The sequence below is a fragment of the Geotrypetes seraphini genome, chromosome 15 (assembly GCF_902459505.1).
Source record: "Geotrypetes seraphini chromosome 15, aGeoSer1.1, whole genome shotgun sequence".
NCBI classification, from domain to species: domain Eukaryota; kingdom Metazoa; phylum Chordata; class Amphibia; order Gymnophiona; family Dermophiidae; genus Geotrypetes; species Geotrypetes seraphini.
In genome coordinates, this window is record NC_047098.1 from 8,337,056 (window position 1) to 8,364,723 (window position 27,668).

The 27,668-nt window shown below is 41.6% G+C and overlaps 1 protein-coding gene and 1 long non-coding RNA gene across 5 annotated transcripts in view; one reads left to right on the forward strand and one right to left on the reverse strand.

Moving 5' to 3' along the window:
* The first annotated feature begins 4 nt into the window (after positions 1 to 4).
* LOC117349330 lies at positions 5 to 22,670 on the forward strand. 2 transcript variants are annotated; one of them, XR_004537133.1, is made up of 4 exons: positions 5 to 113; positions 16,584 to 16,705; positions 20,796 to 20,959; positions 22,623 to 22,670. It is a non-coding gene; the product is annotated as an uncharacterized LOC117349330 (long non-coding RNA). The 2 variants fall into 2 exon arrangements; XR_004537134.1 differs by having other exon boundaries at positions 66 to 206.
* Positions 22,671 to 22,974: 304 nt separating this feature from the next.
* The window catches only part of KAZN (kazrin, periplakin interacting protein), a 455,715-nt gene continuing 451,021 nt past the window's right edge, over positions 22,975 to 27,668 (reverse strand). For all 3 annotated transcript variants that reach the window (XM_033921359.1, XM_033921358.1, XM_033921360.1), the window contains one exon: positions 22,975 to 27,169. In XM_033921359.1, the coding sequence (XP_033777250.1) occupies positions 27,002 to 27,169 (168 nt within the window). In that variant the 3' untranslated portion in view covers positions 22,975 to 27,001. The remainder of the gene's footprint in view (positions 27,170 to 27,668) is intronic.

Below are 27,668 nucleotides of genomic sequence, written 5' to 3' on the forward strand. Positions count from 1 at the left end.
CATCGCAGGCGGAGGAAGTCCGAGGCGTGGAGGAGCAAAAGTTCGCCTCACCTCTCCCTTCCCGGGTCCTAGAGCCCCGCCGACGGCCGCGCAGGGGGAGGAGCTTCAGCCAGGTGCGGTCTAAGGAGCGGGAATTCCAGAAAGACCGGCTGAGGGGAAAGTCTAGCATTGCGCGCGCGCGGAAGAGTTCATCCTCATTTTCTCAGGTTTATTTAAAAGGGTTTGAGTTTGAGACCACTGGGTTATGCCATGTTGATGAGGGAGCCAATGAGCATTTCGTAGAAGAGGGGTTACATGCTCCAATTTTTTTGAATTTGTAATTATTTTTATGGAAGTGTTCTGGATTAGCTGCAATCGTCTTATTTGCTTCTGCGTGATGTTTTTATAGAGAGAGTTACAGTAATCCAATTTAGATATAACGAGAGAGTGAATAAGGGTGTTGAGAGCTGATGGTTCTAAGAAAACAGTTCATATACATTTGTCACCATGAATGTAGGGGGACCTGAAATTTTAAACAAAAACGATTGATAAAAGGTATGGAAAATCTTTCATACGCTGAAAGATTAGAGAAACTGGGGCTGTTTACCCTAGAAAAGCGGAGACTTAGAGGGGACATGATAGAGACTTATAAAAGATCATGAAGGGCATAGAGAAAGTGGAGAGGGACAGATTTTTCAAACTTTCGAAAACTACAAGAACGAGAGGGCATTCCGAAAAATTAAGAGGGGAGGAATTCAGAACCAATGCTAGGAAGTTCTTCACCCAAAGGGTGGTGGACACCTGGAGTATGTTATTGGGGTTCAAGAAGGGATTAGATGATTTCCTGAAGGAAAAGGAGATAGAAGGGTATAGATAGAGGATTACTATATAGGTTCTGGACCTGATGGGCTGCCATGTGTGCGGACTGCTGTGCATGATGGATCTCTGGTCTGACCCAGCTGAGGCACTGCTTATGTTCTTAACTTTCTTGCTCTTGCCTCGAGGACTGTGGTTGTCCACCCTTGGTTTAGGGGGCATAATTGGTCTCTTTTTTGGTTAAGATATTTAGGGTTTGGGTTAGACATGCTGGGATCCAGTGTTCCCTCTAAGGTGAGCGCATGAGCGATCGCTCACTATTTTCAGTGGCGTCGCTCATACGCTTTCCTCTGTCGCTCACTCGAGGGCAGGAGGAGGTGAGAGGAAGCGGTGGCGGCGGCGGCCTGTATTTTAAAGTTAAAAGATGCAGCGGTGGCTCCTCTCAAGATCCCCGACTGCATCGGACTTCCCACACAGGTGGGGATTCGTGAGAGGAGCCGCTGCCACGTCTTCAGTGTCCTACCAAGGGGGGGCGGTCCGCCCCGGCTGTGCACCCGCCCTAAGACTGCAGTCGGAGAGGAAGTTCGGGCCAGCTAATCGCTGCCTGGCTGGGCGGAACTTCCTCTCCGACGGCAGAATTGACATCGGGGGAATGCTGGTCGGCCCGGTGGGAAGCAGAGAGAGCTTGCGGCAGTCGCGGTGATGGCTTTGGGGCCTGTTTCCCCCGATGGTTGCGGCGGTGGCTTTGGGGCCTGTTTTCCCCGATGGTGGCAGCAGTGGCTTTGTGGAGGGTAGGGAGAAAGAAAGGGGGCAGGCAGGGAGACAGAAGGGAAACAGTAAAAAAGAAAGGGGGCATCAAGAGGAAAAAAAAGAAAGAAAGGGCAAGGAGAGAGGAAGAAAAAGGGGAGGGAATGAGGTCTGGAAGAGAGGAAGCATACAGGCTGAAAGAAAGGAAGAAAGATTGGATGCACAGTCAGAAGATGAAAGTGCAACCAGAAACTCATGAAGGTACACCAGACAAGGTAGGAAAAATGATTTTATTTTAAATTTAGTGATCAAAATGTGTCTGAATTTATATATGCTGTCTATATTTTGCACTATGGCCCCCTTTTACTAAATCGCAATAGTGTTTTTTAGCGCAGGGAGCCTATGAGTGTCGAGAGCAGCGCTGGGCATTTAGCGCAGTTCCCTGCGCTAAAAACTGCTATTGTGGTTTAATAAAAAGGATGGGGGGTATATTTGTCTATTTTTGTATGGTTGTTACTGAGGTGACAATGCATAGAGTCATCTGCCTTGACCTCTTTGAAAAAAACCCAGAATAGGAATGATAATTAACATTTTCTCAGTGTATAGTGTGCTTTGTGTTTTTTAATTTTATTGTTGGTAGATCATTTTGACTTGGTCATTTTAAAGTAGCTCGCAAGCCCAAAAAGTATGGGCACCTCTGAGCTAGAGTGTTGAAGCTGTGTATTTCTATTTTATCCCCCCTTTTACAAAACTGTGGAGCGTTTTTTAGCGCCAGCTGTGGTGGTAGCAGCTCTGATGCTCAGAATTCTATGAGCGTCAGGGCTGTTACCACTGTGGCTAAAATCCACACTACAGTTTGTAAAAGAGTGAGGGGTTAGTTTGTGATGACATATTTGATACTAGGCGAAGGTGTTTTCTGTGTTCTGTGTGTTCGAAAGACATGGTTTTCTGTTGGGATTGACGGTGTAGGATTGATCTGTGCTGGTCTGGCTTGTTTAGTTTTACAATGGGTGTATTGATGTACTGCTCACTGCAATATGTAAGATGCTGCCTTTTCCTAGGTACTCATGTGTGACGTGTGGTTTGTTACTAAAAATCATGTTTTTCTTACAGATGGGGGGGGGGCTGCCAAAAAATGATGGGCCCCGGGTGTTACATATGCTACGTACGCCACTGTATGTAAAGATACCAGAAAGCTGGCGTAGCAAAAACTTTAAGTAAATTGTTATTCTTCTAAGTTTTGAGTATTTAACCCTCCCACAATCTCACGGGCACTCGTTTCAAGTTTATTGAGATTTTGATTTAAACGCAATATCAAATATTTTCAATGCGTATAACAAAAATAAATTTGGGGAAATAAATAAAACCATTTGAACAATAAACATACAAACATATCCATAGATGATTAAAATTACATAAGGAGTACAAGGATAAACTACATTTGTTTAAAAATGCGTCCTCCGCGCCTGCTCATAAATTTGTGGAGTATGTAACTTTTCGCTCATGCATATTTTTTTTTTGCACACACCTCATCAATCCTTAGAGGGAACATTGGCTGGGACTAAGGGCAGAAATTTGGGTAGGAGCACCAGCATGCATTTCCTCTTTCACCTTCAGCTAGGCTTGGGACTTTCAGGGTCTTGGGGTGATTTTCCTAGTTGCACCCCTTAATACAGGTGCTGAAAATCAAAGGGCATCTTGGTTTATGAGCTAAAAACGGTCCTCCTTCCTCTATCAGTGTGTTAGCTAAGATTGAAACTTGTACAAAATGGAAAAGGGGAAGGATTATATCCGACCACCCCAACCCGAGACTCAACAATGAAGTCTGCTAAAAAAAAAAACCAACCAAAAACCCCAACAAAAAATGCAAATAAAAATGATCAACAGGAAAGGAGACTGAATACAGCAGGTGATCCATGGTGCTTTAAATCTTGCTCTCATATATTCAGTTTCCTATCCCGTAGAGATGATTTAAAGTGGAGAGTATGGAATGTGCTGAATTTGTGAGGATCTTGAGTTATTCGGGCAGTGAGCGGAGACTATGCTGAGGCCATAACAAAGGAAGAGTTATGTGTTTCATGCACTGCAACTTTGCTTTCTCATGAATGCATGCATAAATCAACAAGGAAACAGAATTTGGACCCTTTTATAGGAAATGAGCAAGGACAGATAGTAATCCAAAAGCCATAAAGATAACAGCGGTGACATTGTTCTGGAGGACAGGTAAAAAAAAAGAAAACGGCAGAATCATCTTTTTATTTTTTTATTGTCCCAATGCTCTCCTTCAGCACAGTTGGAACTGGGGTTGGGATCCAGCAGCAGGAGCCGCCATTTGCAACTGCTCCAGGATCACTTTCTTCTTTTTAACATCCCCTCTTAACTCACTTAGCAAAGCAATCCCTTACTTGCACCCAGACAACTTCCAGAGCCCTGTGATCCTGGGAGCCAATGCACAAAGCAACCCGCGTTTTCCCACACTCTTCCTGCCGGGTACGCTTGTGTTTTATTGGATACACTCATAGAACATGGAAACATGATGGCAGATAAACTAAACGAGTCCAAAACAAAACTCCTTTGGCTCGGCCCAAAATTAGACCATCTACCTTCCTCCATCCCATTGTCCTCCGGCCCCCCATTACAGCTCGAGTTCTCAAGCAAAGTTCTGGGTGTCACCTTAGACTCTTCTCTATCCTTCAACGAACATCTCCAATCCCTGGTGAAGAAATGCTTCTTCAGCCTTCACATGCTAAGGAAAGTCAGACCCTATTTTCACCAAAAACACTTCTCAGTCCTAGTACAATCCATCATCCTCTCCAGATTGGATTATTGCAATTCTATCTACCTCAGCCTAACCAAGAAAAGCCTCCACAGACTTCAGCGGATTCAGAACGCCGCAGCTAAGCTTGTTTTCGCGAAAAGCAAATTTGATCACGTCTCACCACTCCTGTCTAAGCTCCATTGGCTCCCAGTAATCCCCAGGATCCACTTCAAATGTGCGTGTCTGGCCTACAAGATCCTACATGGCATCCTTCCTGCCGTTATCCCTCTATCCTGGAACTCCCCAACCCCTACTTCCTCCAGATCCTCCCAAATTTTTAAACTATCCTTCCCTTCCATAAAAGGTATTTCCCATGTAGGCAAACTTGGGTCATCCCTCCCCTTTAGAATCACTGAGATCTGGAATAACCTCACTTCCCCTCTCCGAACCTCAAGCTCCCTCCAACTCTTCCGCAAACACCTAAAAACCTGGCTATTCTCAAAACTGTAACACTTCCCCCCTCTTAGGCCTCTCAGCTTCCCCCTTTACACCTAACTCTTTAATCTCTCCACTGTAGTTCCTCTCTCATCTTTCTTCCTGTAAACCGTGCCGAGCTCCGCATTCGTGGAGATGGTGTGGTATATAAACCCAAGGTTTAGTTTAGTTTAGATAAAGGCCAAATGGCCCATCTAGTCTGCCCAACCGCATTAACCATCATCTCTTTCTCTCTCCGAGAGATCCCACATGTCTATCCCAGGCCCTTCTGAATTCAAACACAGACTCTGTCTCCACCACCTCTTCTGGGAGACTGTTTCACGCATGTACCACCCTTTCTGTATTTCCTTAGATTAGTCCGGAGCCTTTGCCCTCTCATCGCAGAGCTTCCTTTCAAATGAAGGAGACGTGACTCATGCGTATCTATATTGCGTAGATATTTAAACGTCTATATCATATCTCCCCTCTCCTGCCTTTCCTCCAAAGTATACAGATTGAGATCTTTAAGACTGTCCCCCATATGCCTTATCACGAAGACCACACACCATTTTAGTAGCCTTCCTCTGGATCAACTCCATCCTTTTTATATCTTTTTGAAGGTTCGGCCTCCAGAATTGTACACAATATTCTAAATGAGGTCTCACCAGAGTCATAAGACCAGTGGTCCATCGTGCCCAGCAGTCCGCTCACGCGGCGGCCCCTTGGTCAAAGACCAGCACCCTAACTGAGACTAGTCTTATACGGAAGCATCAATACCTCTTTTTCCTACTTGGCCATACCTCTCCCTATGCAACCTAGCATCCTTCTAGCTTTTGCCGTCACCTTTTCAACCTGTTTGGCCACCTTAAGATCATCACATACAATCACCCCCAAGTCCCACTCTTCATGGGCACCCGCTCTATTAAAGTGCCTGGTAATGAGCTCATTCAAATATTTGGTGCAAGGCAGAGCGTATTTCATTCAATTTTGAGTCCTTATGTTCTGCGCACAACGAGATCATTTTTCCACCAGGTTTGTGGCGGTGTAAAAGGTTTAGAGGAGAGGATTTCCTATCTTTTTTTTTTCCACATTTAATTGCTGGTTTTGTCTTCTTTTACAAGAAGAAGGAAGCTTCTGCAAGGTTTAAAGGCAGACGGGAAGTAACAAACATGTACGTGTCCGCGCCTGTTTTTCTGTACCTAATATGTGCCAAATTCCATTGGTAAGTAATTTTTGTGATGCTCGTATTCAGGCACAGAAAAACCAGCATTGCTATGTGCTGACACTTCAGGTTTTTTTTTCTGGATATGTGCACAAGAGCCACGCTTACTGCAAAACCTTTGAAAGCATGTTCCTCCTCCTGTTAACTGCAAGTTTTCTATACATAAAATCTGCATATATTTATACCTTTGTGCCTTGCATGGTGTTAAGCTGATGGTAGAAAGCCACACATTTAGACATTTGCACTAGAGAATGACACAGGGAGAAATTTTTTCCCGTCCCCGCAGGAACTCATTTTCCCATCCCGGAGAGTTATTTTCCTGTCCCCGCCCCATTCCTGCAAGCTCCATCTTCATCTGTAAAGCCTCAAACACTTCAAAATCCTAAGTAGCAACATTCTAGAGCTGAGGTTGTGATGTCATAATGCCTCATTCCACCAATGCTTAAGCTCCGCCCTCATCTGCACAAGCCTCAAACACTTCAAAATCCTAAGTAGCAACATTCTAGAGCTGAGGTTGTGATGTCATAATGCCTCATTCCACCAATGCTTAAGCTCCGCCCTCATCTGCACAAGCCTCAAACACTTCAAAATCCTAAGTAGCAACATTCTAGAGCTCAGATTGTGATGTCATAATGCCTCATTCCACCAATGCCTAAGCTCCGTCCTCATCTGCACAAGCCTCAAACGCTTTCAAATCCTAAGTAGCAACATTCTAGAGCTCAGATTGTGATGTCATAATGCCTCATTCCACCAATGTCTCAGCTCCGTCCTCATCTGCACAAGCCTCAAACACTTCAAAATCACATTCTGGACCCTCAATCTCTCAACAATTAATTCATTCTCTTATCATATCTAAGCTCGATTATTGTAATGCACTCTATAAGGGTATTTGTCAAAAAGATATTCATTGCCTAAAATTGATACAAAATACCTCCATAAAAATGATCACAAACAGGAAAAAATTTGACCCTATTAAAAACTGCTCACTGGCTACCAATTCCACACCGTATCGTATATAAAATAGCCATCCTGTCTTTCAAGTCTCAAAACTCTAAAGAACCGGCCTTTATCCACAAACTTCTTATCCCACATGAAGCTACACGAGTCCTAAGATCCTCCTCTCAGCGTCTTCTTCATACACCATCCTTGAAAATCATTAGCACACATCGGGCCACTTCATTCGCAGCTACGGCCCCTACGATATGGAACTCCTTACCTCTTTATATCAGGGCAGAAAAAAATGTAGATAAATTTAAGGGAAATCTAAAGATGCATAGGACTGTATTTCTTTGAAATACAAGCGCTGATAAAAAAGCTAAGTGATCTTTGAATAGCACTTATTATGTCTTCCGCTATATATAATTGAAAAAAAGACAAAGTTTTGATATGGTAGTCTTTCTAGAGCTGAAATAGTGCAAATACACTTAGAAATGAGAGTATGTTAATACAATAAAAATAATTAAAAAACATTTTAATGTGAGCTGTTAAAAAAAGAAAACTTATATAATAAATAAACTATAGATTTAAACTATTAGAATTTTTTAATAATTAAAATTGAAGAAATTGGATATTCTGTAATAAATATACGGGAATATGGCCAATGATTGGAGAAAAAGGAGCGAAAACAAACTACGCTGAATACCCCAGTCATTGACTACGACTACGCGTAGGCTCCGTTACTGAGGCCGATTCCTATGTACTTAGAATAGTATTTGCACTTTAAGATAAGTGGGAAGTGTGTGTTTTATAGGACTGTTAAGTAGCCAGAGTTGTTCGATAATCCTGATCCCCTAGCTTCCCTATTGTGGTTTACCTTTTATATATTATTTAGTTTTAGTTTGTAGTTCTCCCAACTTTACTATTGTTTTACGTTGGTCAAGTACTGTTTAGTGGGAATTTGTTTGTTAATTGTCTCCCCCTTTTTAATACAAATTGTAAAATGCTTAGAAGCCTTGATTTGTGTTTTATCAAAATTTTAATAAACTTGAAACTATTTTTAATTTTGAATAAAGTACAAAACTCACAACTGAAAGTCTGATAGATCATGGGGTGAAATTACAGCTTGCTATGGCCCTGACTGCACACATAAGAACATAAGACTTGTCGCTGCTAGGTCAGACCAGTGGTCCATCGTGCCCAGCAGTCCGCTCCCACGGCGGCCCTTAGGTCAAAGACCTAACTGAGTCTAGCCTTACCTGCATACGTTCTGGCAAGCAACCGCCTAGGGGAGGGGCGAAGCTAGGGCTGGGGGGTGGAACTGGGGGCGTGGCCGGGGCAAGGACTTGGGCATGGCCACACATACTATTTTTATGATAAACCTTATACTTTCCCCGGGATCTGTCCATGGGATGAGTAGGGAGAAGGGATGAGTGGTAATTTACAAGAAACAAAAAAAAAAAAAAGATGAGATAAAAAGTGTGTTTGCCATTCACCTGCAGCCAAGTTAAGATGGGATTTGTTTCCAAAATAAGTTAATTCCAAAACCATTTAAGTTTTGTACAGTCTATGGCCGTCATATCCTAAGTGGTGTGCAGCAGCCAATCAAATGATGTATGGTGGTTTTGTCACGTATGACGACATATTTAGGATATGTAGGATGGCAGTATATAAGTGAAGGTGTGGCCTAGTGGCCTCCTTGCTTCAAAATCCTTTTAAGTATTCGTAGGTAAACACCCTTTCCCAGCTGCTACTGGGCTGGATCCAGTTCAGTTTCACATGTAACAATGTGAACCCACTAATCTGGATTTTAAAAACATTTTTTTTTTCCCCAAACGAATGAAACAGTCCTAGATATCAAAGGTTCCACCTCAGGCACGATTGGCAGACACCTTGTGAATTTGCACTTAATCTTCTTGTAACCGAGTACAAAATTGGCAGGCAATTTCTCTTTCCTTCAGCTGCCGGAGCCTTACTAGCCTTGGCAGGGTCACTGTTGTCACATGTGACGGAGAAGGTATCATAAGCAGACGATGGGTGTGATTGTATGTGATGATCCTAAGGTGGCCAAACAGGTTGAAAAGGTGACAGCGAAAGCTAGAAGGATGCTAGGTTGCATAGAGAGAGGTATGGCCAGTAGGAAAAAGGAGGTATTGATGCCTTCCTTTGTATAAGACTCTGGTGAGACCTCATTTAGGATATTGTGTACAATTCTGAAGGCTGCACCTTTAAAAACATATAAACAGGATGGAGTTGGTCCAGAGGAAGGCTACTAAAATGATGTGTGGTCTTCGTCATAAGGTATATGGGGATTTAAAGATCTCAATCTGTATACTTTGGAGGGAAGCCGGGAGAGGGGAGATATGACAGAGACATTTAAATACCTACATGGCATAAATGTGCATGAGTTGAGTCTCTTTCGTTTGAAAGGAAACTCTGGACTGAGAGGGCATGGGATGAAGTTAAGAGGTGATAGGCTCAGGAGTAATCTAAGGAAATACTTTTTTACAGAAAGGGTGGTAGATGCGTGGAACAGTCTCCCGAAAGAGATGGTGGAGACAGAGACTGTGGGGTCCTTTTATCAAGCTGCGGTAGGGGTTTGACGCGTGTAATACCGTGCGTTAAATCGCCTGCCGCGCTGGCTGCTAATGCCTGCATTGAGCAGGCGTCATTTTTTTAGCCGGCTGCGGGGGTTAGCGCGTGATGAATTGTCCGACGTGCTAACCCCGCTAGCACGGCTTAATAAAAGGACCCCTGTGCCTGAATTCAAGAAAGCCTGGGACAGGCACATGGGATCTCTTAGGAAGAGGAGGAGATAGTGAATACTGCGGATGGGCAGGCTGGATGGGCCATTTGGCTTTTATCTGCCATCATATTTCTATGTTTCAATCGAACCTGTAAACAATTTACCACCAGGAAATATTTCCTGATTTTTTTAGACACTCAGAAAAGGAGGAGGTAATTCTTGGTTCTTAGGTCTAGAGTTTTTACTCTGGAAACTATGTTTCTCTTAAATTTTTCCTGTACTGTAGGTGTTTGAATATTTTCTTTGACCTAAAATAACAGCTTGAATTTATAATTGCAAAGGAGGGAGGAATTAGTGAAGAAGGAAGTGCTGTGGTTATTAGGTTTCTTTACCTGTCTCATGTTTAATTACTTTTTTCCTTTAGTAAAAATTCTTTATCTTTTTGACTCTTGTGGACTAATTTTGGCCAAAATTTTTTTTTTCTTTTCCAGTCTTTTGGAGTTCTTTAGTGTTCTTGTACAAGTTATTGCTGAAATTCCCTTTCATTCATATATTTTGTGAACATATAGATGTTAAATGGTTGAAAAAAATATCTATATACTGTATATATTTATTTACCTCCAAAACATGGGGGATCCCTAAGTTTGGGACCCTAGAAATGGGATTTCTAAATTGGGATCCCTGCATCCTCCCCACGCTCTCACCCCCTACTCCAACCAATCACCTACTCATGCACTGACCTCCAACTCAGATAACATTACATTACAGATTTCTATTCCGCCATTACCTTTCGGTTCAAAGCGGATTACAAAAAGAGTTATGGAAGAAGGGTTACAACGTTAGATCAGAGAAGGTTTCCAAGAGAGGGAAAAGTAGGATCTGGGGTTAGGGAGGGGATGGTAAGAGAGGGGTTAAGCTTTATCATGGTATTAAGCTTTATTAAGGGATTTCTTGAAGAGTATAGTTTTTATTTCCTTTCTGAACATCTTGTAGTCTGGGGTTGTTGTCAATAGGTTGGAGACTTGGTTGTCTATCTTCGCTGCCTGAGTGGCCAGTAGTCCATTGTATAGTTTTTGGGGGGTAAGTGAATGGGTTTGTGTCCCTCCTCTAACTCCCTACTCAGTCACTAAACCATCCTCCATCTTGTCTATTCCCCCCCCCCCCCCCAAACTCTTACCTAGCCTAGGGGTGTTTATAAATTAGATAGATAGAAAATGGATAGAGTCCTAAGTGGAGGCTAGTTCAAAGGTTTTACTTTATCTTCCCCACCTCTAACCACTGAAGTTAAAATGAAAGTAATTTCAAAGTTAAGTTTACATCCATTTTAAAGCACTTTTTATATAATGTACTTTGGATTTAGTGTACAGTTTTAAGTATTATTCATTGTGAATGTCATTACTTAAAAAATAAAACACCAAAATTTCAGTGCTTCTTATATGCACCTCTTACACCTCAATGCGGTAAAGGAGGAATTCTTCCTTCCACCAGGTGGTGCTGTTGCTCCAGAAGTGTTGTGCTCTTTTTACAGTCTTTTTCTGATATAATGATACGTGAAGAATAGTAACAGCGCCATTTATATAGTGCTGTGCACATATATGATACATATAGATAGGACACAATGTTCCCTATGGGTACCTTCCCAATAGCTGAACGTCCCACTAGCCCCATATCTCCAGCTCAGGGGAGAGCATACTGCTGTCAACTGAATCTTTGTTTCAAATATAGGGAGACTGCACTCTAACAACAAAAACCCCACAACTCTAATTCAATAGGATGGCATCTCTATATGCTTAGATTGAGTACAACACATTGTGCCACCAATATATTAGGAATAAGCTACTATACCCCTTACCTTTGTCTCTAGTAAAGTGTGAATGTACCCTATTCGTACCTTAGTTCTAGGGCAATACAATGTGAATGTACCCTATTGGTATGCCTCGAAACTTTGTGAATGTCTTTCTGTAACCCGTTCTGGACTCCTGGAGAGGACAGGCTCGAAAACCAAATAAATAAATAAATAGAATGTAACAATATTCATATGTACTGTATATGTTTGTCTGTGCATTATGCGTGTCAACCTGTAACCCGTTCTGAGCTCGTTGGGGAGGATGGTATATAAAACGAACCAAATAAATAAATTGCAGGCAGTAATTGAATATAACGAACCATTTGGTTGCTATTTTTGTAATATAATATATCTGGGGTGTGCAAAGGGGTTGCTTAAGACAGTGATTCCCAACCCTGTCCTGGAGGAACACCAGGCCAATCGGGTTTTCAGGCTAGCCCTAATGAATATGCATGAGAGAGATTTGCATATGATGGAAGTGATAGGCATGCAAATTTGCTTCATGCATATTCATTAGGGCTAGCCTGAAAACCCAATTGGCCTGGTGTTCCTCCAGGACAGGGTTGGGAACCACTGGCTTAAGAGACTACGGACAGTACAGAATACTGCATTTAGGGTGATCTTTTCGATCTCTAAATATGACAGAATTACATTTATTAAATGACATCAGTTGCCAATACATTTTAAGCTTTTGTGTGACAGTTTTTAATATTTTATATGGTCAAGGACCATCGTATCTGATGGAATTAGTCTCCTTATCTATAGGTAGATTAGGGCATGCTTTAAGGAAGACATTCTACCCTCAATTTCCCTCTCCAAAACAAATTAGGTCATTCACGCAGTGGAATACATATTTTTTATTATTAGGCACCTCTTATCTGGAATGACTTAGGGCTCCTTTTACGAAGGTGCGCTAGTGTTTTTAGCGCACGCACTGGATTAGCGCGTGCTATAGCACTTGCTAGCCGAAAAACTACTGCCTGCTCAAGAGGAAGCAGTAGCGGCTAGTGTGCGTGAAGGCCCTAACGCGCCTTCGTAAAAGGAGCCCTTACTGTTTTTAATTAGCTCAGAAGTTCGTTATACGGCTTTTAAAAGCTTTTAAAAACATTTTTATTTAAGAAATTTCTATCTTGAAACTGATTATGATTTATGCTTTACTAGTCTTTAAGCCCGTTACATTAACGCAGGGGTGCCCAACACGTCGATCGCGATCGACCAGTAGCTCAGGAAGGCATCGCGAGTCGATCGCGGAGCCCATCCCGGGCTCCGTGATAGACTCGTGTTGCCTTCCTGATCTACCGGGCCGATCAGCCTTCCTCTCCAGTGTTCTCTCTAGGGCCTTTTAGCTGGGCGGTCCGCCCAGCTGTCATCTGCTGCTGCTGCCGCCGCTGCTGAACATTAAAAAAAAAACAGCTTGGAGATTTCAGCCCATAGCGAACTTATGCTCCGTGGCTCTAACGTGTGTGTGCCGGCTTCCCTTCTCTTCCCTCCGAAACCGGAAGTTATGTCTGGGGGGGGGGGGGGAGAGAAGGGAAGCCGGCACGCACATGTTGAGAGCCCTGAAGCAAGCGTTCGCTATGGGCTAAGGCGGGAGACAGGTTAGTGAAGCATTTGCTCTTCTTGCTGCCGGGTCCTGCCTACTTTCTGTTTCCGCGAAGGCAGGACCCGGCAGCATTTCCCCCAATAGGTCGATCGCGATCTTGGGCCAATCAGCCTTCCTCTCCCCGACTGCAGAATTGACGTCGGGGAGAGGAATGCTGGTCGGCCGAAGCAGGGAGAGCTTGGGGCGGTGGCGGCTTTCGGGCCTGTTATTGGTGGCGGTTTGGGTCCTGGTCCCCGATGGCAGTGGCTTGGGGGAGGGCAGGGAGAAAGAAAGAAAAAGGGCATGCAGGGAGACAGAAGGAAAGAAGAGAAACAGAAAAAAAAGAAAGGGAGGCAGAGAGAAAGAAAGGGCAGGGAACAGGAAGGAAAAGTTGGGGGAAGGAATGAGGTCTGGAGGAGAGGAAGCATACAGGCTAAAAGAAGGGAAGAAAGATTGGATGCACAGTCAGAAGAAGAAAGTGCAACCAGAGACTCATGAAATCACCAGACAAGGTAGGAAAAATGATTTTATTTTAAATTTAGTGATCAAAATGTGTCTGAATTTATATCTGCTGTCTGTATTTTACACTAAGGTCCCCTTTTACTAAACCGCAATAGAGTTTTTTAGCGCAGGGAGCCTATGAGCGTCGAGAGCAGCGCTGGGCATTCAGCGCAGCTCCCTGCGCTCTAAAAACTGCTATCGTGGTTTAGTAAAAAGGGAGGGGGGTATATTTGTCTATTTTTGTATGGTTGTTACTGAGGTGATAGTGCATAGAGTCATCTGCTTTGACCTCTTTGAAAAACCCTGGAATAGGAATGATAATTAACATTTTCTATGCGTACAGTGTACGTTGTGTTTTTTAAAAATTTTATTGTTGGTAGATCATTTTGACTTGGTCATTTTAAAAGTAGCTCACAAGCCCAAAAAGTGTGGGCACCCCTGCATTAACGGGTGCTAGAATATGTATGTGTGTATTTATTTATTTCTCTCTCTCTCCTTAACCTATTTCTGTATTTCTTTCTTTCTGTCTTTCTTTTTCCTTGGCTGTCCACCACCACCCCTTGCCTGCTCCCCTTGTCCATTCTCCCTTCCTTTTTCTTCCCCTGTGTCCACTACCCCTTCACTTCTCCCCTTATCCAGCAGCAGCCCTTCTCCCTTTGTTTTAACTCCCCCCTTGTCCAGCAGCACCTCTTTCCTGCTCCCCTTGTCCAGCAGTAGGCCTCCCTTGCTTTTTCTGCTGCCCCTGTCCAGCAGCACCTGTTTTCTACTCCCCCTGTCCAGAAGTAGGCCTCCCTTCCATTTTTTTGCCCCCCCCCCCGTCCATTAGTACCTCTTTTCTGTTCCCCCTGTCCAGCAGTAGGCCTCCCTTCCTTTTCCTGCCCCCTGTCCAGCATTACCTCTTTTCTACTCCCCCTATCCAGCAGTAAGCCTCCCTTCCTTTTTCTGCCCCCCCCCCGTCCATGAGCACCTTTCTACTCCCCCTGACCAACAGTAGGCCTCCCTTCTTTTTTTTGCCCCCCCCGTCCATCAGCACCTCTTCCCCTGTCCAGCAGTACCTCTTTTCTGTTCCCCCTGTCCAGCAGTAGGCCTCCCTTCCGTTTCCTGCCCCTCCTGTCCAGCAACAGGCCTCCCCCCCTTTTTTCCTCCCCCCCGTCCATCAGCACCTCTTCCCATGTCCAGCAGCAACCCTTACCTCCACCGACATCCGCCTGAAGCCGCCGCGGCCTGCAGGTACTAACAGCCTCTGCGGCCTGCTCCGACTCCCTCCTCGCTGTCGCTTGCCGTTCCCCCCTCCCCCCCCAGGAAGCTTGGTGCGTTTCGGCAGCCTCCTGTCTATGAGCCGCCCGCCCATGGCCCCCAGCCCATTCGAGAGAGGAGCAGTGGTGGGCGGGTGAGCAAGAGGGAAGACGCTGGCAGGTGCGCTTGTGCCCCCCCCGCCTCTGAATCAGCGGCAGCAGTGAGGCGGCACTCTGGCGGTGAGTGACGGCGAGGGGGGAGTTGGTCCGTGTTCTGGCCTGCCTCCATGTTCGAAAATCAAATTCGTCATGGAAGCACACCTCACGGCGCCAAGAATCACGAAGTTTCAAGAGCGCATGCGCGCTCCAGGGTTTTATTATTATAGATTATATTTTAAGGTATTTTCATAGTATACTATGTTTAACTGGGTGTTTCCAGTAATTGTGATCCGCCATGAACTCGTAAGGGCTTTGGCAGAATACAAATGGTAATGGAAAGTAAAAAGGGGGGAGGGGGAGGTAGAATGATAGCTGGTGCAGTAACTACACATTGCATGCGGTCGTTTGTGTGATAAAGCTGTGAGTAGTGGCAGCATTCCTAAAGAATTGACTCTTTGAAGTGACTCTTTACAATCCACGCTGCTGCTTTAGCTGATGCAGACTCTGTGAAATACTGTGTCAAAGATGAAATGAGATTTATTAGGTTTTGTTTCACTCGGCAGCCTGTCGAGTTTTCAAAAATATTTAAACAGTGGTTATGCAGGAAGTCAAAAAAGAAAGAAATGTATTGAAAAAGTATCCTTGAACTAATCCTGGATTTTTATTGAATTATTTATATTCCGCATAGCCTACAATTCTATGCGGATTACAAATTATTCAGGCACTTAAGCATTTTTCCTTATCTGTCCCGGCGGGCTCACACTATCTAATGTACCTGGGGGCACTGGGGGATTAAGTTACTTGCCCAGGGTCACAAAGAGCAGTGTGGGATTTGAACCCACAACCCCAGGGTGCTGGGACTGTAGCTTTAACCACTGCACCACACGCTCCATCTCTTATAATAAAACGCTAAGTGCGCATGCGCACTCTCACTGCCGTGTTGCCTGATCTGTAGTTCCGTGGCCGGCAGAGTGCGCATGTGTTTTTGGCAGAGCAGGGAAGAAGGACAGGGGGAGCAGGGAAGAGGTGCTGCTGGACAGGAAAGTGGAGTGGGGAGGGGAATGCTGCTGGTGAGAAAAGGGGGCTTGGGCTGAAAGGGAACAGATGGGAGAAGGGGGCTGGGGGGGGTAAAAATGGGTTTGGAGCTGGGGCTGAAAATAGGGGACATGTGAGGGAAGGAGGCTTTACTAGCACCTGTTAATGAAACGGGCTAAAACACTAGTATATATATAAAAGACCACAGAGGAAGAGTTTCTTAAATCACGTTTGTGGAAATTGTGACTCCCACAGCATTAATTAGTGCCTTACAGATTCAGCTGGTTATGTACAAGTTTGGAGTGGTGGTAGACTCTCCTCTTTCTTTTACATCACACGTCAGCTGTAGTGAGAACTGGTTTAAAAATATATTTTATATCAGTTATGTTCAGTTTGAAGTTATTTTGATGCTGCCGTTTTCCACTCTTCTGTAGGCATTGTCAATTTCTCAATTGGATTATTGCAATATTATTTATACTGGTACTTCATGAAATAATTTAAGATGACTTCAGACATTATAAAACACAGTTTTATGTTTGTTATGTAGGTCATGGAAGTTTGAATAAAGAAGTCACTGAGCTCTGGAACAACCTTACCTCCCCTCTTCGGAACTTGAGCTCTCTCCAAGTTTTCCGCAAACATCTGAAAACCTGGCTTTTCTCAAAAAATGTAAGTCTCCCTCCAACTTAGGAATCAAGGATACTCTTATATCTTGGCATCCCAAGTCCTCTAAATTTTCTTCACACTTCTACCTCTAACCCTCTGTTGTAGTTCCTTCCTATTTCTCCTACTGTAAACCGCGTCGAGCTCTACGAACGTGGAGATGATGCGGTATACAAACCTAAGGATTAGATTAGATTAGTTGACAAAGTTCCACTGGTTGCTTGTCCAATATAGGATAATATTTCAAGTTTTGGTTCTTGTTTCTTGTGCTTTATTATTAGAAGCTCCTTAGTATCTATTGAATTTGACCATTCCTTATATCCCTGCTCTGTTGCTTGAAAAATCACCCTCTGGTGTTTCCAGGCCTAAATCATGCCGAGCTGGACCATTTAAACCTGTGCTCTATTTTCTGTCTTTCAACCAGTTCTTAATCCATAATATTAGGACATTACCTCTTAACCCAATTTCCTCAGACATCTTTCATGAGGTACTTTGTCAAATGCCTTTTGAAAATCCAAATACACAATATCAACCAGCGCATCTTTATTTATTTATTCACCTCTTTAAAGAAATACATATTTTACAAAATGCTCCATATTCAGCAGAGCATTTGCTAAACTACTATCTGGACTAAATATGTCCCAATCTGGACATTTCAATTCTGACCTCAACATTCTACATATGGTCTTTATATATAGAAGATATGGTACAAAGTCACCCAAGAGTAGAAAACAGAATAAACCTCTTTGTACATTTGATTTTACTGTATAAATGTACTGACTAGTTCTACAATAAAGTCTACAGTCTTGATTTACTCCTTATAATCTTCCTCTTCCTTTCTTTTGATAGAAAAGCTTGTATTGAGTTTGAACACTAGAAGTGGAATAGGTCAGCTTATTTTAGACATGGCATCAATGAAGATGTATGTTAAACTCTAGTCAGGGAGCATTACTGCAGCCTCCATCAGACTGAAAACTATGTACAGCTAAATTTCGATCTACGGCTTGCTCTGGCAGGTCCATTACCACGAAATGCAGCTCCTGTTGAAGTTAAAGTTAGAACTAAATGACTTTGTAGAAAAAGTTGAAATCCTGCTTTTTTCCTTAGTGTTGATATTTTTGCTTTGTCTTAAGTTTGGTCTCAGGCATCTCTCTGGCCTTTAGACGTATGATACATAACCTGGTAGGTGATCTTGGATAGATTTTGGGATGATTGGGGAAGGATGAGAACGGAGTAGAGAAACATCGAAGCATGATGGCAGATAAAGACCAAATGGCTCATCCCATCTGCCCATCCACAGCATCTACTATCTCTCTGACGTGCCTGTCCCATGCTTTCTTGAAGTTAGGCACAGTCTTTGTCTCCACCACCTCTACTGGGAGACTATTCCACATATCTGCCACCCTTCCTGTAAAGATGTATTTCCTTAAATTACTCCTGAGCCTATCAGCTCTTAACTTCATCCTAAGAATTGGCCTGGGCATTCCCAGAGAGATAAGGTTGATAGTTGGAAAAAGCATTAGGATCTGGGGAGTCGAGAAGTAACCCATGCTAAAAACATTTCCTTCTTTTATAGCATTTCTCTGTAGTAACATTTGTGTGATAAATACTTCATTAGGAGTTTTGTAAGTTATTTACCCAAGTTAGAAGGAAGGGATCATCTTAGTGTTGATTCATTGTTAGGGAAGGAACAGATTCCCTTTAGCAGAGATATAGGATTGCTTCTGAAAAAACAATGAAGCACATAGCAGTGGGGCTCACGGAAACATAAGCAGACCTTTAGTGCTCACAGAAAACCTTTATTTGCGGCAATAGGGAGTTTAACTCTTGACCCAACATGAGTCATGTTTTGGCTCTACAGGAGTCCAAACGTTCACTCAAAGCATAAACTATTGTATATCAGACAGAACTTTCCTTACAAATACAGGACTCATAAAGTGACAAGCATGTCACCGCAAAAAGATAGTGTTCTAGATTAACGTCCCAGCAAGAACTGATCATGCAGCGTGAAGCAGGCTGTAGAGTCGAAATACAACTTGTATCGGCAAGAGTCAAACTCCTTCTTGATGCAAATAAAGTTTTTCTGAGCACTACTCATTGATCTGTGTTTCCTTTAGACTCCCGAATGACTGCTAAAGACTTAATAACAGCTTTATTTATATCCTGTCATACCTTTTCAGTTCAAGATGGTATACAACAAGAGATGCTGTAAGGACAGCGAGGTTACATCAGTTAGATTTGGGAAGGTGTGGAAGACAGTTGGGGTGGTAGGCTAGGAAGGAGGAGCTTATATGAAGAGGTAAGAGATGAGCAGAATTGAAGGATCAGATAAATTTGTCGAGTAAGTGGGTTTTTAGCGATTTTCTGAATGAATGGTATGTTGGTGCGTTCAGGATCAGGTCGTTTAACGTGTTGTTCCAAATCCCTGCTTGAAAGGAAAGTATCCTGTTGAGGGATCTTTTTTAAATTTGCATTCTGTGGGAGAAGGAAATGTGAACAGTAATGTTCTGTGAGAGAGCTGGAGTTTATCCTGTAGGGTGAGGTGTTTCAGGAGGTAGGTGGTTGCAGTGCCGAGGAGGGTCTTGAAGCAAAGGCAACCAAATCTGAAGATTATTCTGGTCTTGATAGGTAGCCAGTGAAGTTTCTTGTAGTATGGGGTGATGTGGTCAGATTTTTTTCAAGCCATAGATTAATCGGATGGCTGTGTTCTGGATGACTCTCAGTTTCTTGATGGGGTTTTTTTTTGTGCAGATCCTAGGTAGATTATGTTGCAGTAGTCCAGTGAGCTCAGGACTAGAGACTGGACTGAAGAATCAGTCTTTGGAGATGCTCTATTTTAAGCTGGCTAATGCTGTAGCTTCAGTAACAGCAGCTCCTTACTGGGTAGATGGAATAAGTTTCTTATAGACTTGAGAAAAGAATAATATATACATTTTAAAAGACATTTAAAAGCACATTTTTTCAATTGGCTTTCTCAATTTAGTATAGAGCTTGGGACTGTGATCTGTGTTTATGTTATGATTAATTTTGTAATGGAAAATTTTTAGCTGTATGTAGTAATTATGGTTCATTGAGATTTGATTGTTTTATTGTTTTACCATTAGAATTGTTATTATTGAGATGTTTGTTATATTATTTTATGAAAACAATTTTTTTTAAAAACAACTTTTGTTCTTCATCTTTCCTTTTCTATTTTTAAATGGAGTTCGTTTCTTGATGAATGTGAATTATACATTGTAAACCGCTTGGATTCTTTTAGGCTGTTATGCGTTATATAAAGTTTTTAATAAACAAACATACAGCACTGTTGAAAACCTTTACCTTCCATATAAGACATCAAGTTGCAAGCCAGTTCCACCCTATATTGAGACATCAGTTGTCACAATTTAGTATGAGAAAGGAGTAGCCGCACCTTGCCCTTCTGCTGACACACCAGAAAATCAGTCTCTCACTGTTTTTGAACAATTTAAATGTTCAGGTCTCTCAGGACACTTTGGCCCCTTATGTAATGGTGACCATTCCTCCCTTTCCAAACCACTTAGGGCTCCTTTTACGAAGTCGCATTAGCAGTTTAATGCACATAATAGAGTGCGCTGATTTGCCAGCCGCAATAGCCACTACCGCGGGGGTTATCGCACGCTAAAAAGGTGCGTGTGATAAAGCCGCTAATGTGGCTTCGTAAAAGGAGCCCTTAGTGCTATCATTTGACTTCACACCCCAGCCAATATAACTGATCAACTTTTCAAAAAGACAGGGGTGCAAAACTGGTTAAATTACTGCAAGATTGCAAAACAGGGGCAACTATTGCTTACCATTTGGCAGTCCTTTTAGGATACTCTCACACCACATGCACGAAGCCGTATCTTACTTGGTTACCCCTGAATTGAGTTTATGCGATTCTTTCATACATTCCTTTGTGGGGGAAGATGGGAGTTGGGTGACAGACTGGATGGTCAATTTATTTGTCGACAATTGCGACATTGTTTTTTATTGTTCTTTGAATATGGCAACTTGTTTTAATGGGTTGCATTGCTGTATTTGCTTTTATTTGAAAATTTAATAAACATGATTTTAATTTTTTTTTTTTTTACTGCAGATTGCTCAATAGTGGGGATGATCAAGCACCCACAGCGCTGGCCCCTATGTATCTGATACAGATACATTTACCTGGTGTTAGCTGATGGAAAGAAGAGATGAGAAAAAGAGAACTACATGGAAGCAAAGATAAAAAATTAGCAGAGAACACGGAGCGTAAATCAGGTTTAGTCTGAAACTTGTTTGCACTTGTACAGCTTCCTCCCACAAATTACTTGCTGTAATATTTTTACAGTAAGCGATTTTGCTGGTAGCAATAATGGCTCTTTTTTTGTGGTTGTTGAAAGAATCTGAAATCATTAAAAAAGCAGCAAAACAATTAGCACAAAGAGACTGAAGCAAATTCTAGAAATGGTTGCATTCATAAACTGCTCATTTTTCCCAGCTTTTTACCTCTGCATCTTTGCATTACCATTCAACCGAGAACTAGAGAATGACATGACAAATTTTTTCCCCGGGCCCACGGGAACTTATTATCCTGTCCCTGCCCCATTCCTGCAAGCTCCATCCTCAAACACTTTAATATCATAAGTGTTCGAGGCTTGTTCAATTAAGGCAGAGCTTACAGGAATGGGGCAGGGACAGCGACAAAACTCACGGGGACAGGACGGGGAAATTGAGTTCCTGCAGGGAGGGGAACAAATTTATCCCCATGTCATTCTCTACTCTGCACCACTTTAGAAATCAAAATGTAGTAAAAGTGAGACGAGTATAGGACAATCATGCCATTGTGACATCACTGATGAGATTGGTGGAATGAGGCATTATGATGTCACAATACTAGCTCTGGTTATCAGAGGCTGAAACTTTTCACACTATTTATTCAATTTTCTATACTGTTCTCCCCAGTAGAGAATGACACAGGGACAAAGTTTTTCCCGTCCCCGCAGGAACTCACTTTCCCGTCGAGTTCTTTTCCTGCCCCATGGGGATGTGGAAATTGAGTTCCTGTAGTGACGGAGAAAAATTTGTCCCCGTGTCATTCTCTACTGAGAACCTTTAAGTAATGGGGACCCTCCATCCACCTTTGGATGTTTCATTCTCCTTGCTTACATTTGTCTGCTTGCATAGGCTTTTGGAATAACTGTTCAATTAGAGTGGTGGGCTGAGAACCAAAACATCCAAACTAGACTTAGACGTCCTATTGAAAATGTCATTCTTGAAGTTTGGAAGGAAATTAGGGCTGGGGTCAGAGCACAGTTTTAAGTGGTTGCAGTTGAGGCATAGTTTGCTGGCTTCAGGTTGGTTGGTACACATGCTCGTACTGGGGATATGGGTTTGAGAGGGGCTAATTAGAATACCCAAAAAGGCTTCCTCGGTGTATAGGAAGCTTAAATTTAAGGGCGTACACATCTATTCTGCATTGAAGGAGATTTGGGAGAGTTTTTTTTCACAAATGGTGTTGGAACGATTTTGGGTAAGTGGGTAAGGGTATGCAGACCCTTACTTTCAGCATCTTTTGTCACAGTCTTTATTTTATATTGTATACAAAGCGCTGTGGATGCCAATAAAAAGGTGTGAACTATCAAATCACATTTTAAGATAAAAAGTGTCTAGGTTGTGGCTGACGTTGAGATGAAGATGGCTTTGTAAAGTGCTCTATCCTGAACATCAGTCCCATTCTTTCTTCTCCGTCTTTTTCACATTGACGGAGACAGAGGGGAACAGATATTGTGTTTATTGATAAAGTACTTTATATGAAAGATACCCACATAAACCAAATTATCATCATCTGTGTTGCTCTATATCTTTTTCTGAGTGGTTTTTGTCTCCCATTTTATGTGGAACGATTCTGCATAGAATGTTGCTATTTGTTTTTTTTTGCTAGGTACTTGTGACCTGGATCGGCCACTGTGAAGACTGGATATTGGGGGCTAGATGGACCGTAGGTATGACTCAGTAAGGCTATTCTTCTGTTATTATTAAGGACTTTGTCATTCATCACCTTCAGTTACACTGGAGTGTGTTTTATCAACATATCTGTCTCTGGCATAGTTCCAGTTTTGCACCAGACAAATCTGAAGCAAGTTCTATAGTAGGACTTAACTTTTGATATATCTGTCTGCAGGGGGCATAAGCCAATGCCAGGTTAGATCTGATCCTGTTATTTCAGACAAATAACAGGATAAGTGACTGGAAACAAGAAGGAGAAAAAAAAAAAAGATCACAGAAAGCCACAGTATTTTAAAATAAGCTTTATTTATAATTTTTATATTTTTTAAATTTGCATCCATGCCTTCAGGAATCTTTCCCCGGTGTTCCGGAGAATTCAAAACTAAATGTTACCAATAAGTTTATGCTATTTGCTGTAGTTCTCTTAAATAAATCATCTTTTTAGTAACTTTTAGATTTACTAATTTACAAAACATGAAATGAAAAGGAACTACTAAATAACCATGTTTTTTTTTTCCTTTAAAAATTAACACAAAAAATGACATTAAAATCTTTGTCTGCAGGGAAAGGTATCCTAAGACCCACTTCCCTATTGATAGACATCCCTTTATAATGCAGGACAAGTAGACAAATGTCCCTCCAGAGACCTTTGGATAAACTTACCACATTGTCCCCCTGAAAAGCTGAGAGTGGCCATGGGAAATCATCAGACTGCTCCAACTTCTCACCAACCTCAGGTGAAGCTGCTGCTAAGCTCTTCATAGGTAGCCAAGGCTGACCCAAAGTTTCCCCTGGCTGCTCTGCAGCTTTTCAAAGGACATGCAATGTATGTGTTACAATGCAGTTATCTCCAGGTCTTATGTGCCCAGTTTTATGGTTAAAATAATATTGATATATCTAGTTTTTTAAAAATTTTCTTTACTTCACAGTGGATATGGAATTCCAAAGTCTCTTCTGAACCGATACACTGTCATCATATAATGATCCAGTTGTTAAGATGATACCAGCTCAAAAGAGGAACACATCCTGAGCTTTGTACTCTCACTATGCAGGAAATGAGTGTGTAAAGCGATTTTAGCTTTGAAACTAAGCAAACACTGTTCTAACATTCACAGGAAAGCCACATACTGTAGAGCAACCCAAAAATTTAATTTCTGCAAATAAAACTTTGTTACTGATAAGAGACAAGAGATAATTTCCTGGATACTTTGGGCTACCCATATCATACCTTTCAATGGAAATTTACCAGCTTATTAATTTTACATTTTCAAACAAAATATTCTTTCAAACAGGGTGCATGTAATTAAACATATCTCTTATCATCAAATTATCACATTCAGATAGGTTAGAATTACCCTACATACGAAGCACAGTGCATTGAAATTACGATGCAGAAGTTATCCATAGTGGTTAGCTGAAAGAGAAAATTACAGTAAATACTTCCATTTAAATAAAGAATACCCCTGTGCAAGTTACTTGCAAGCTTCATATATATTGCACCATCCTAGAGATGTCCCAGGAACTTTGGAAGAGATCTACTGATGTTATCGAAACCTCAAGAACATTAAACAATTTCATGAGCTCAAAATACTGAACCATTCCAGTACAATACTGGAACCCAAAGAGAAAAAGCATTGGGAAATTCCAGTTCAGTGCTCAAGACTTGGCGAGAGCATTTCTGTAACTCATTAAAAAAATTTAGGAAGAAACAATGCCCAAGAGAGAATGAAAGCAGTGCGGCTGGCTGTTTTGCTTACCTGGGGTTGCCATTAATATCATATCAGACTAGTGCTCAGTTATGGAAGATACACTGCAACAGATCAACTGAAAAATCAACAGTTGTTCAAGCAGGATGGTATAATGCATCATCTAAAAAACATGGCAGTGTTTTATCTTGCTCCAGGATGAGCAGATCTCAGAAGCTTAGTTCAAACATCTCTTTCAAGCCCAGGAGACCATATGGTGGAATATGATGGGCTGATTTGGCATTTCAGGTCTGCAAGTTCTTTCAATAGCAGAGAAAGGTATCACCAGTAAAACAAAACAAAAACAACTTTAACTGGGCCTTGATATTCAGTGGCATGGACGCATCATACGCCAAATTCTTAAATTACCGATTCCTAATGTTCTAGAAAGGCTGCCAAGCAGTATGGTCATACCTGACCAAAAGAAAGTATGAAAGTTTTATGCCTGCTCACATTCTTAGACTTTTCCCTGCTTGTAAGCACTTCCAAAATTAAACAGCTGGAAATAACTGACTTTCAAATTTCTCTTAGGTCTGCACAATTAAGGCTTATTTTTAAATTTCCATTTCTAGAAACTATACAAATGCTTCCAAGTGCATATATACAAGACTTTTTTTTTTAACTAGTGAAGTCCAAAATCTTGCTGAGGTGAGCAGCTCATAAGATATCAGTTATTCCTATTCTCCCACTGTTATTTTAGAAATAACAACTAAAGGAAAGTAGGATTTGCTAATTTTTATTAGTATATTTTGAAGGATCTGGTGTAAACAGTTTCATGTTTTACGTTAGCAGTCTATAGAATGTCATTTTACTTATTTTTTTTTTGGTTTGGGTATTGTTTCTGGAGCAAAATGGTTTTGTGCATAAGCAGTTCAGGTCTGCTGATTTACAGCTGAGAATAAAACAATGGTATTCTTTGTAGTTGGGTTTACAGAAGATAAAAGTGGCTTTTTGTTTATGGTTAATTTACACCTTAAGACTCTAGAAGAACCACATTTCTGACAAGCAATGCTAAAATGTGTGTGTGGGGGTGGGGGGAAAGAAATTTATCCAAGCTTGTTTCCTCTTTCTGTGCCTGTACCAAATCATGCCCAAAATTATAATACCATATTCACAAACAATGCAATAACCTTTGAAAGCTGATTAATGAAATGTAGGTAGATATTTAATCAAATCCCCCAAGAGTTACATTACAGTTTACATTGTCTATTAGATAAAATATTAAAAACTTGTATTCCATTAATTCCTTGCTAATCCAGATTTTTGCATATTATTTAGAAGTTCTATACATAACAAACGCAGATGTACAATGAAACCTGCTAATATCACAAAGAGGCCATATGTGATTGACTTTTATAAGCAGGTAACCATGTTACACAGGTTTCACAAGATACCTGTGTAGAAATAGTTTGGAAGTTGATCTTAGATAGACATTCTGTTAATAAGTTTTAAAAAATGATCTGAGAACATTCTATTTAAAAATTCAAAAAGATATTTCATGATATTCAATACATAATATTCTGAAAAGGATGTTCAGCTCCTACGCATTCTGGGGGTGAGAAGGAACTCTCAACTTAAGTGGATTAATAACAGGGGATTCTGCTGCTCCTCTCTATTTTTTTTTCCATTAAGTGAGTGAACTTAAATCAAAAGAGAGAGAGTAGAACTTGGTCCCTCATTTCCTTTGTTATCAGAGTCTGTACAGAAAAGGTGTATTTTTGTTTGTTTGTTTGCTCACTGAACATTGGATTTGTAGAGGAGCATTACGAATGGGTTATCTTGTACTATAGATTGGGGAGTACAAGTGTGTGGTGCATGAATTAAATAGAAACAAATAAAAAAAAAGAGACATAGTGCAGAACACCACCCAAATCTGGCATCTCCCTTCACTTCATCAAGCTTGGGCTGACCTTATTCAATTTCGGCAGCAGTGTTAACAGAACATACAATATAAACATCCCCCAACCCCTGTGGAAAAATATAACTTCAAAATGTATTTCTATAATTTAGATATATCATCTTTCCACATTTGTGCAAATAAATTAAGAAGCAATTAAAATAAAATCCCTTTCAAACTGGGAGGCATTAAAAACAGCCCCATGTAACCTCCTATGACCATGGTTCTAAAGGCGGTTTTGACTTTTTTTGCGTCTCTAAATCCTGCATTTTTGCCTTAGTCAAATGCTCCCTGTGGACACGATACCGTCCCTCAAACAAACTTAAAACTATATAGATACAGAATGCACCAGCTTTTTAGACAACAGACATTACAAGCACAATGTGTACAATATTTGTTATTTACAAAAACACAGCAGTCCTTCAAGTTTCAAGTTTCATGACCAAAAATAAAACCCCCAAAAATAAAAAGCAAATTTTGTTAAGTGACAGAATTACAATACAACTGCATCTCTCCAAGGACAACAACAAACAGGTTCACACACACGCACATACACACGAGTCTTGTAAATACAGTATGTACACCAGTTACAGGGTTGGCGACGCAGAGAGAGGCTCGCTCAGGGATTTCTGGATTGGGCACGCGCACACACACAGTGACAGGCGAGGCGGGTCACCAGTCTGCATCCTCCTCTATGTAATAATCAGGAGTAGTACCATCAAAGAGTCCCGGGTCTAGAGATTTCCGCTGCTTCCCTCTGGCAAATACCCTGGAGATGGAGCCAAATCCCATCTTCTCTTTCTTCTTTTTTCTTTTTTGGTCTTCTAGGTCCTCTAGAGACTAGAAGGGGGTAAGAGGGAACAAAATTTGACCAAGTACACAACTGAAGTAGATGCTTATGAATGAACTATATCACTGTGCATGGGAATCTATGTGGAAGCATAATATCTATAAAAATGGAGGGCAGTTAATCAAATATTCCTTTGTAACACTCTAGCCTTCATCTAACCCCAACCTTGTCCTATTTCATAACCCAAAGCTGAATCGGAAGAACTTTGCCCTTTATAACACCACCTTAAAAATGTTTACAGTAGAGTCATAAATACAATTTTATCAACAACAGCAGGTGAAAAGCTAGCTGCTGGAAGCAACGTGGCCTATATGAGGCTGTACCCAATTTGTGACAGCTATAATTAGGATGAATTGTCCCTACTATGCACTAGACCAGGAGCAGGAAACTATGGTCCTCGAGGGCCACAACCCAATTGGATTTTCAAGATTTCCCTAATGAATATGCACGAGAGTTATTTGTATACAAAACTTTTAACATGCACTATTT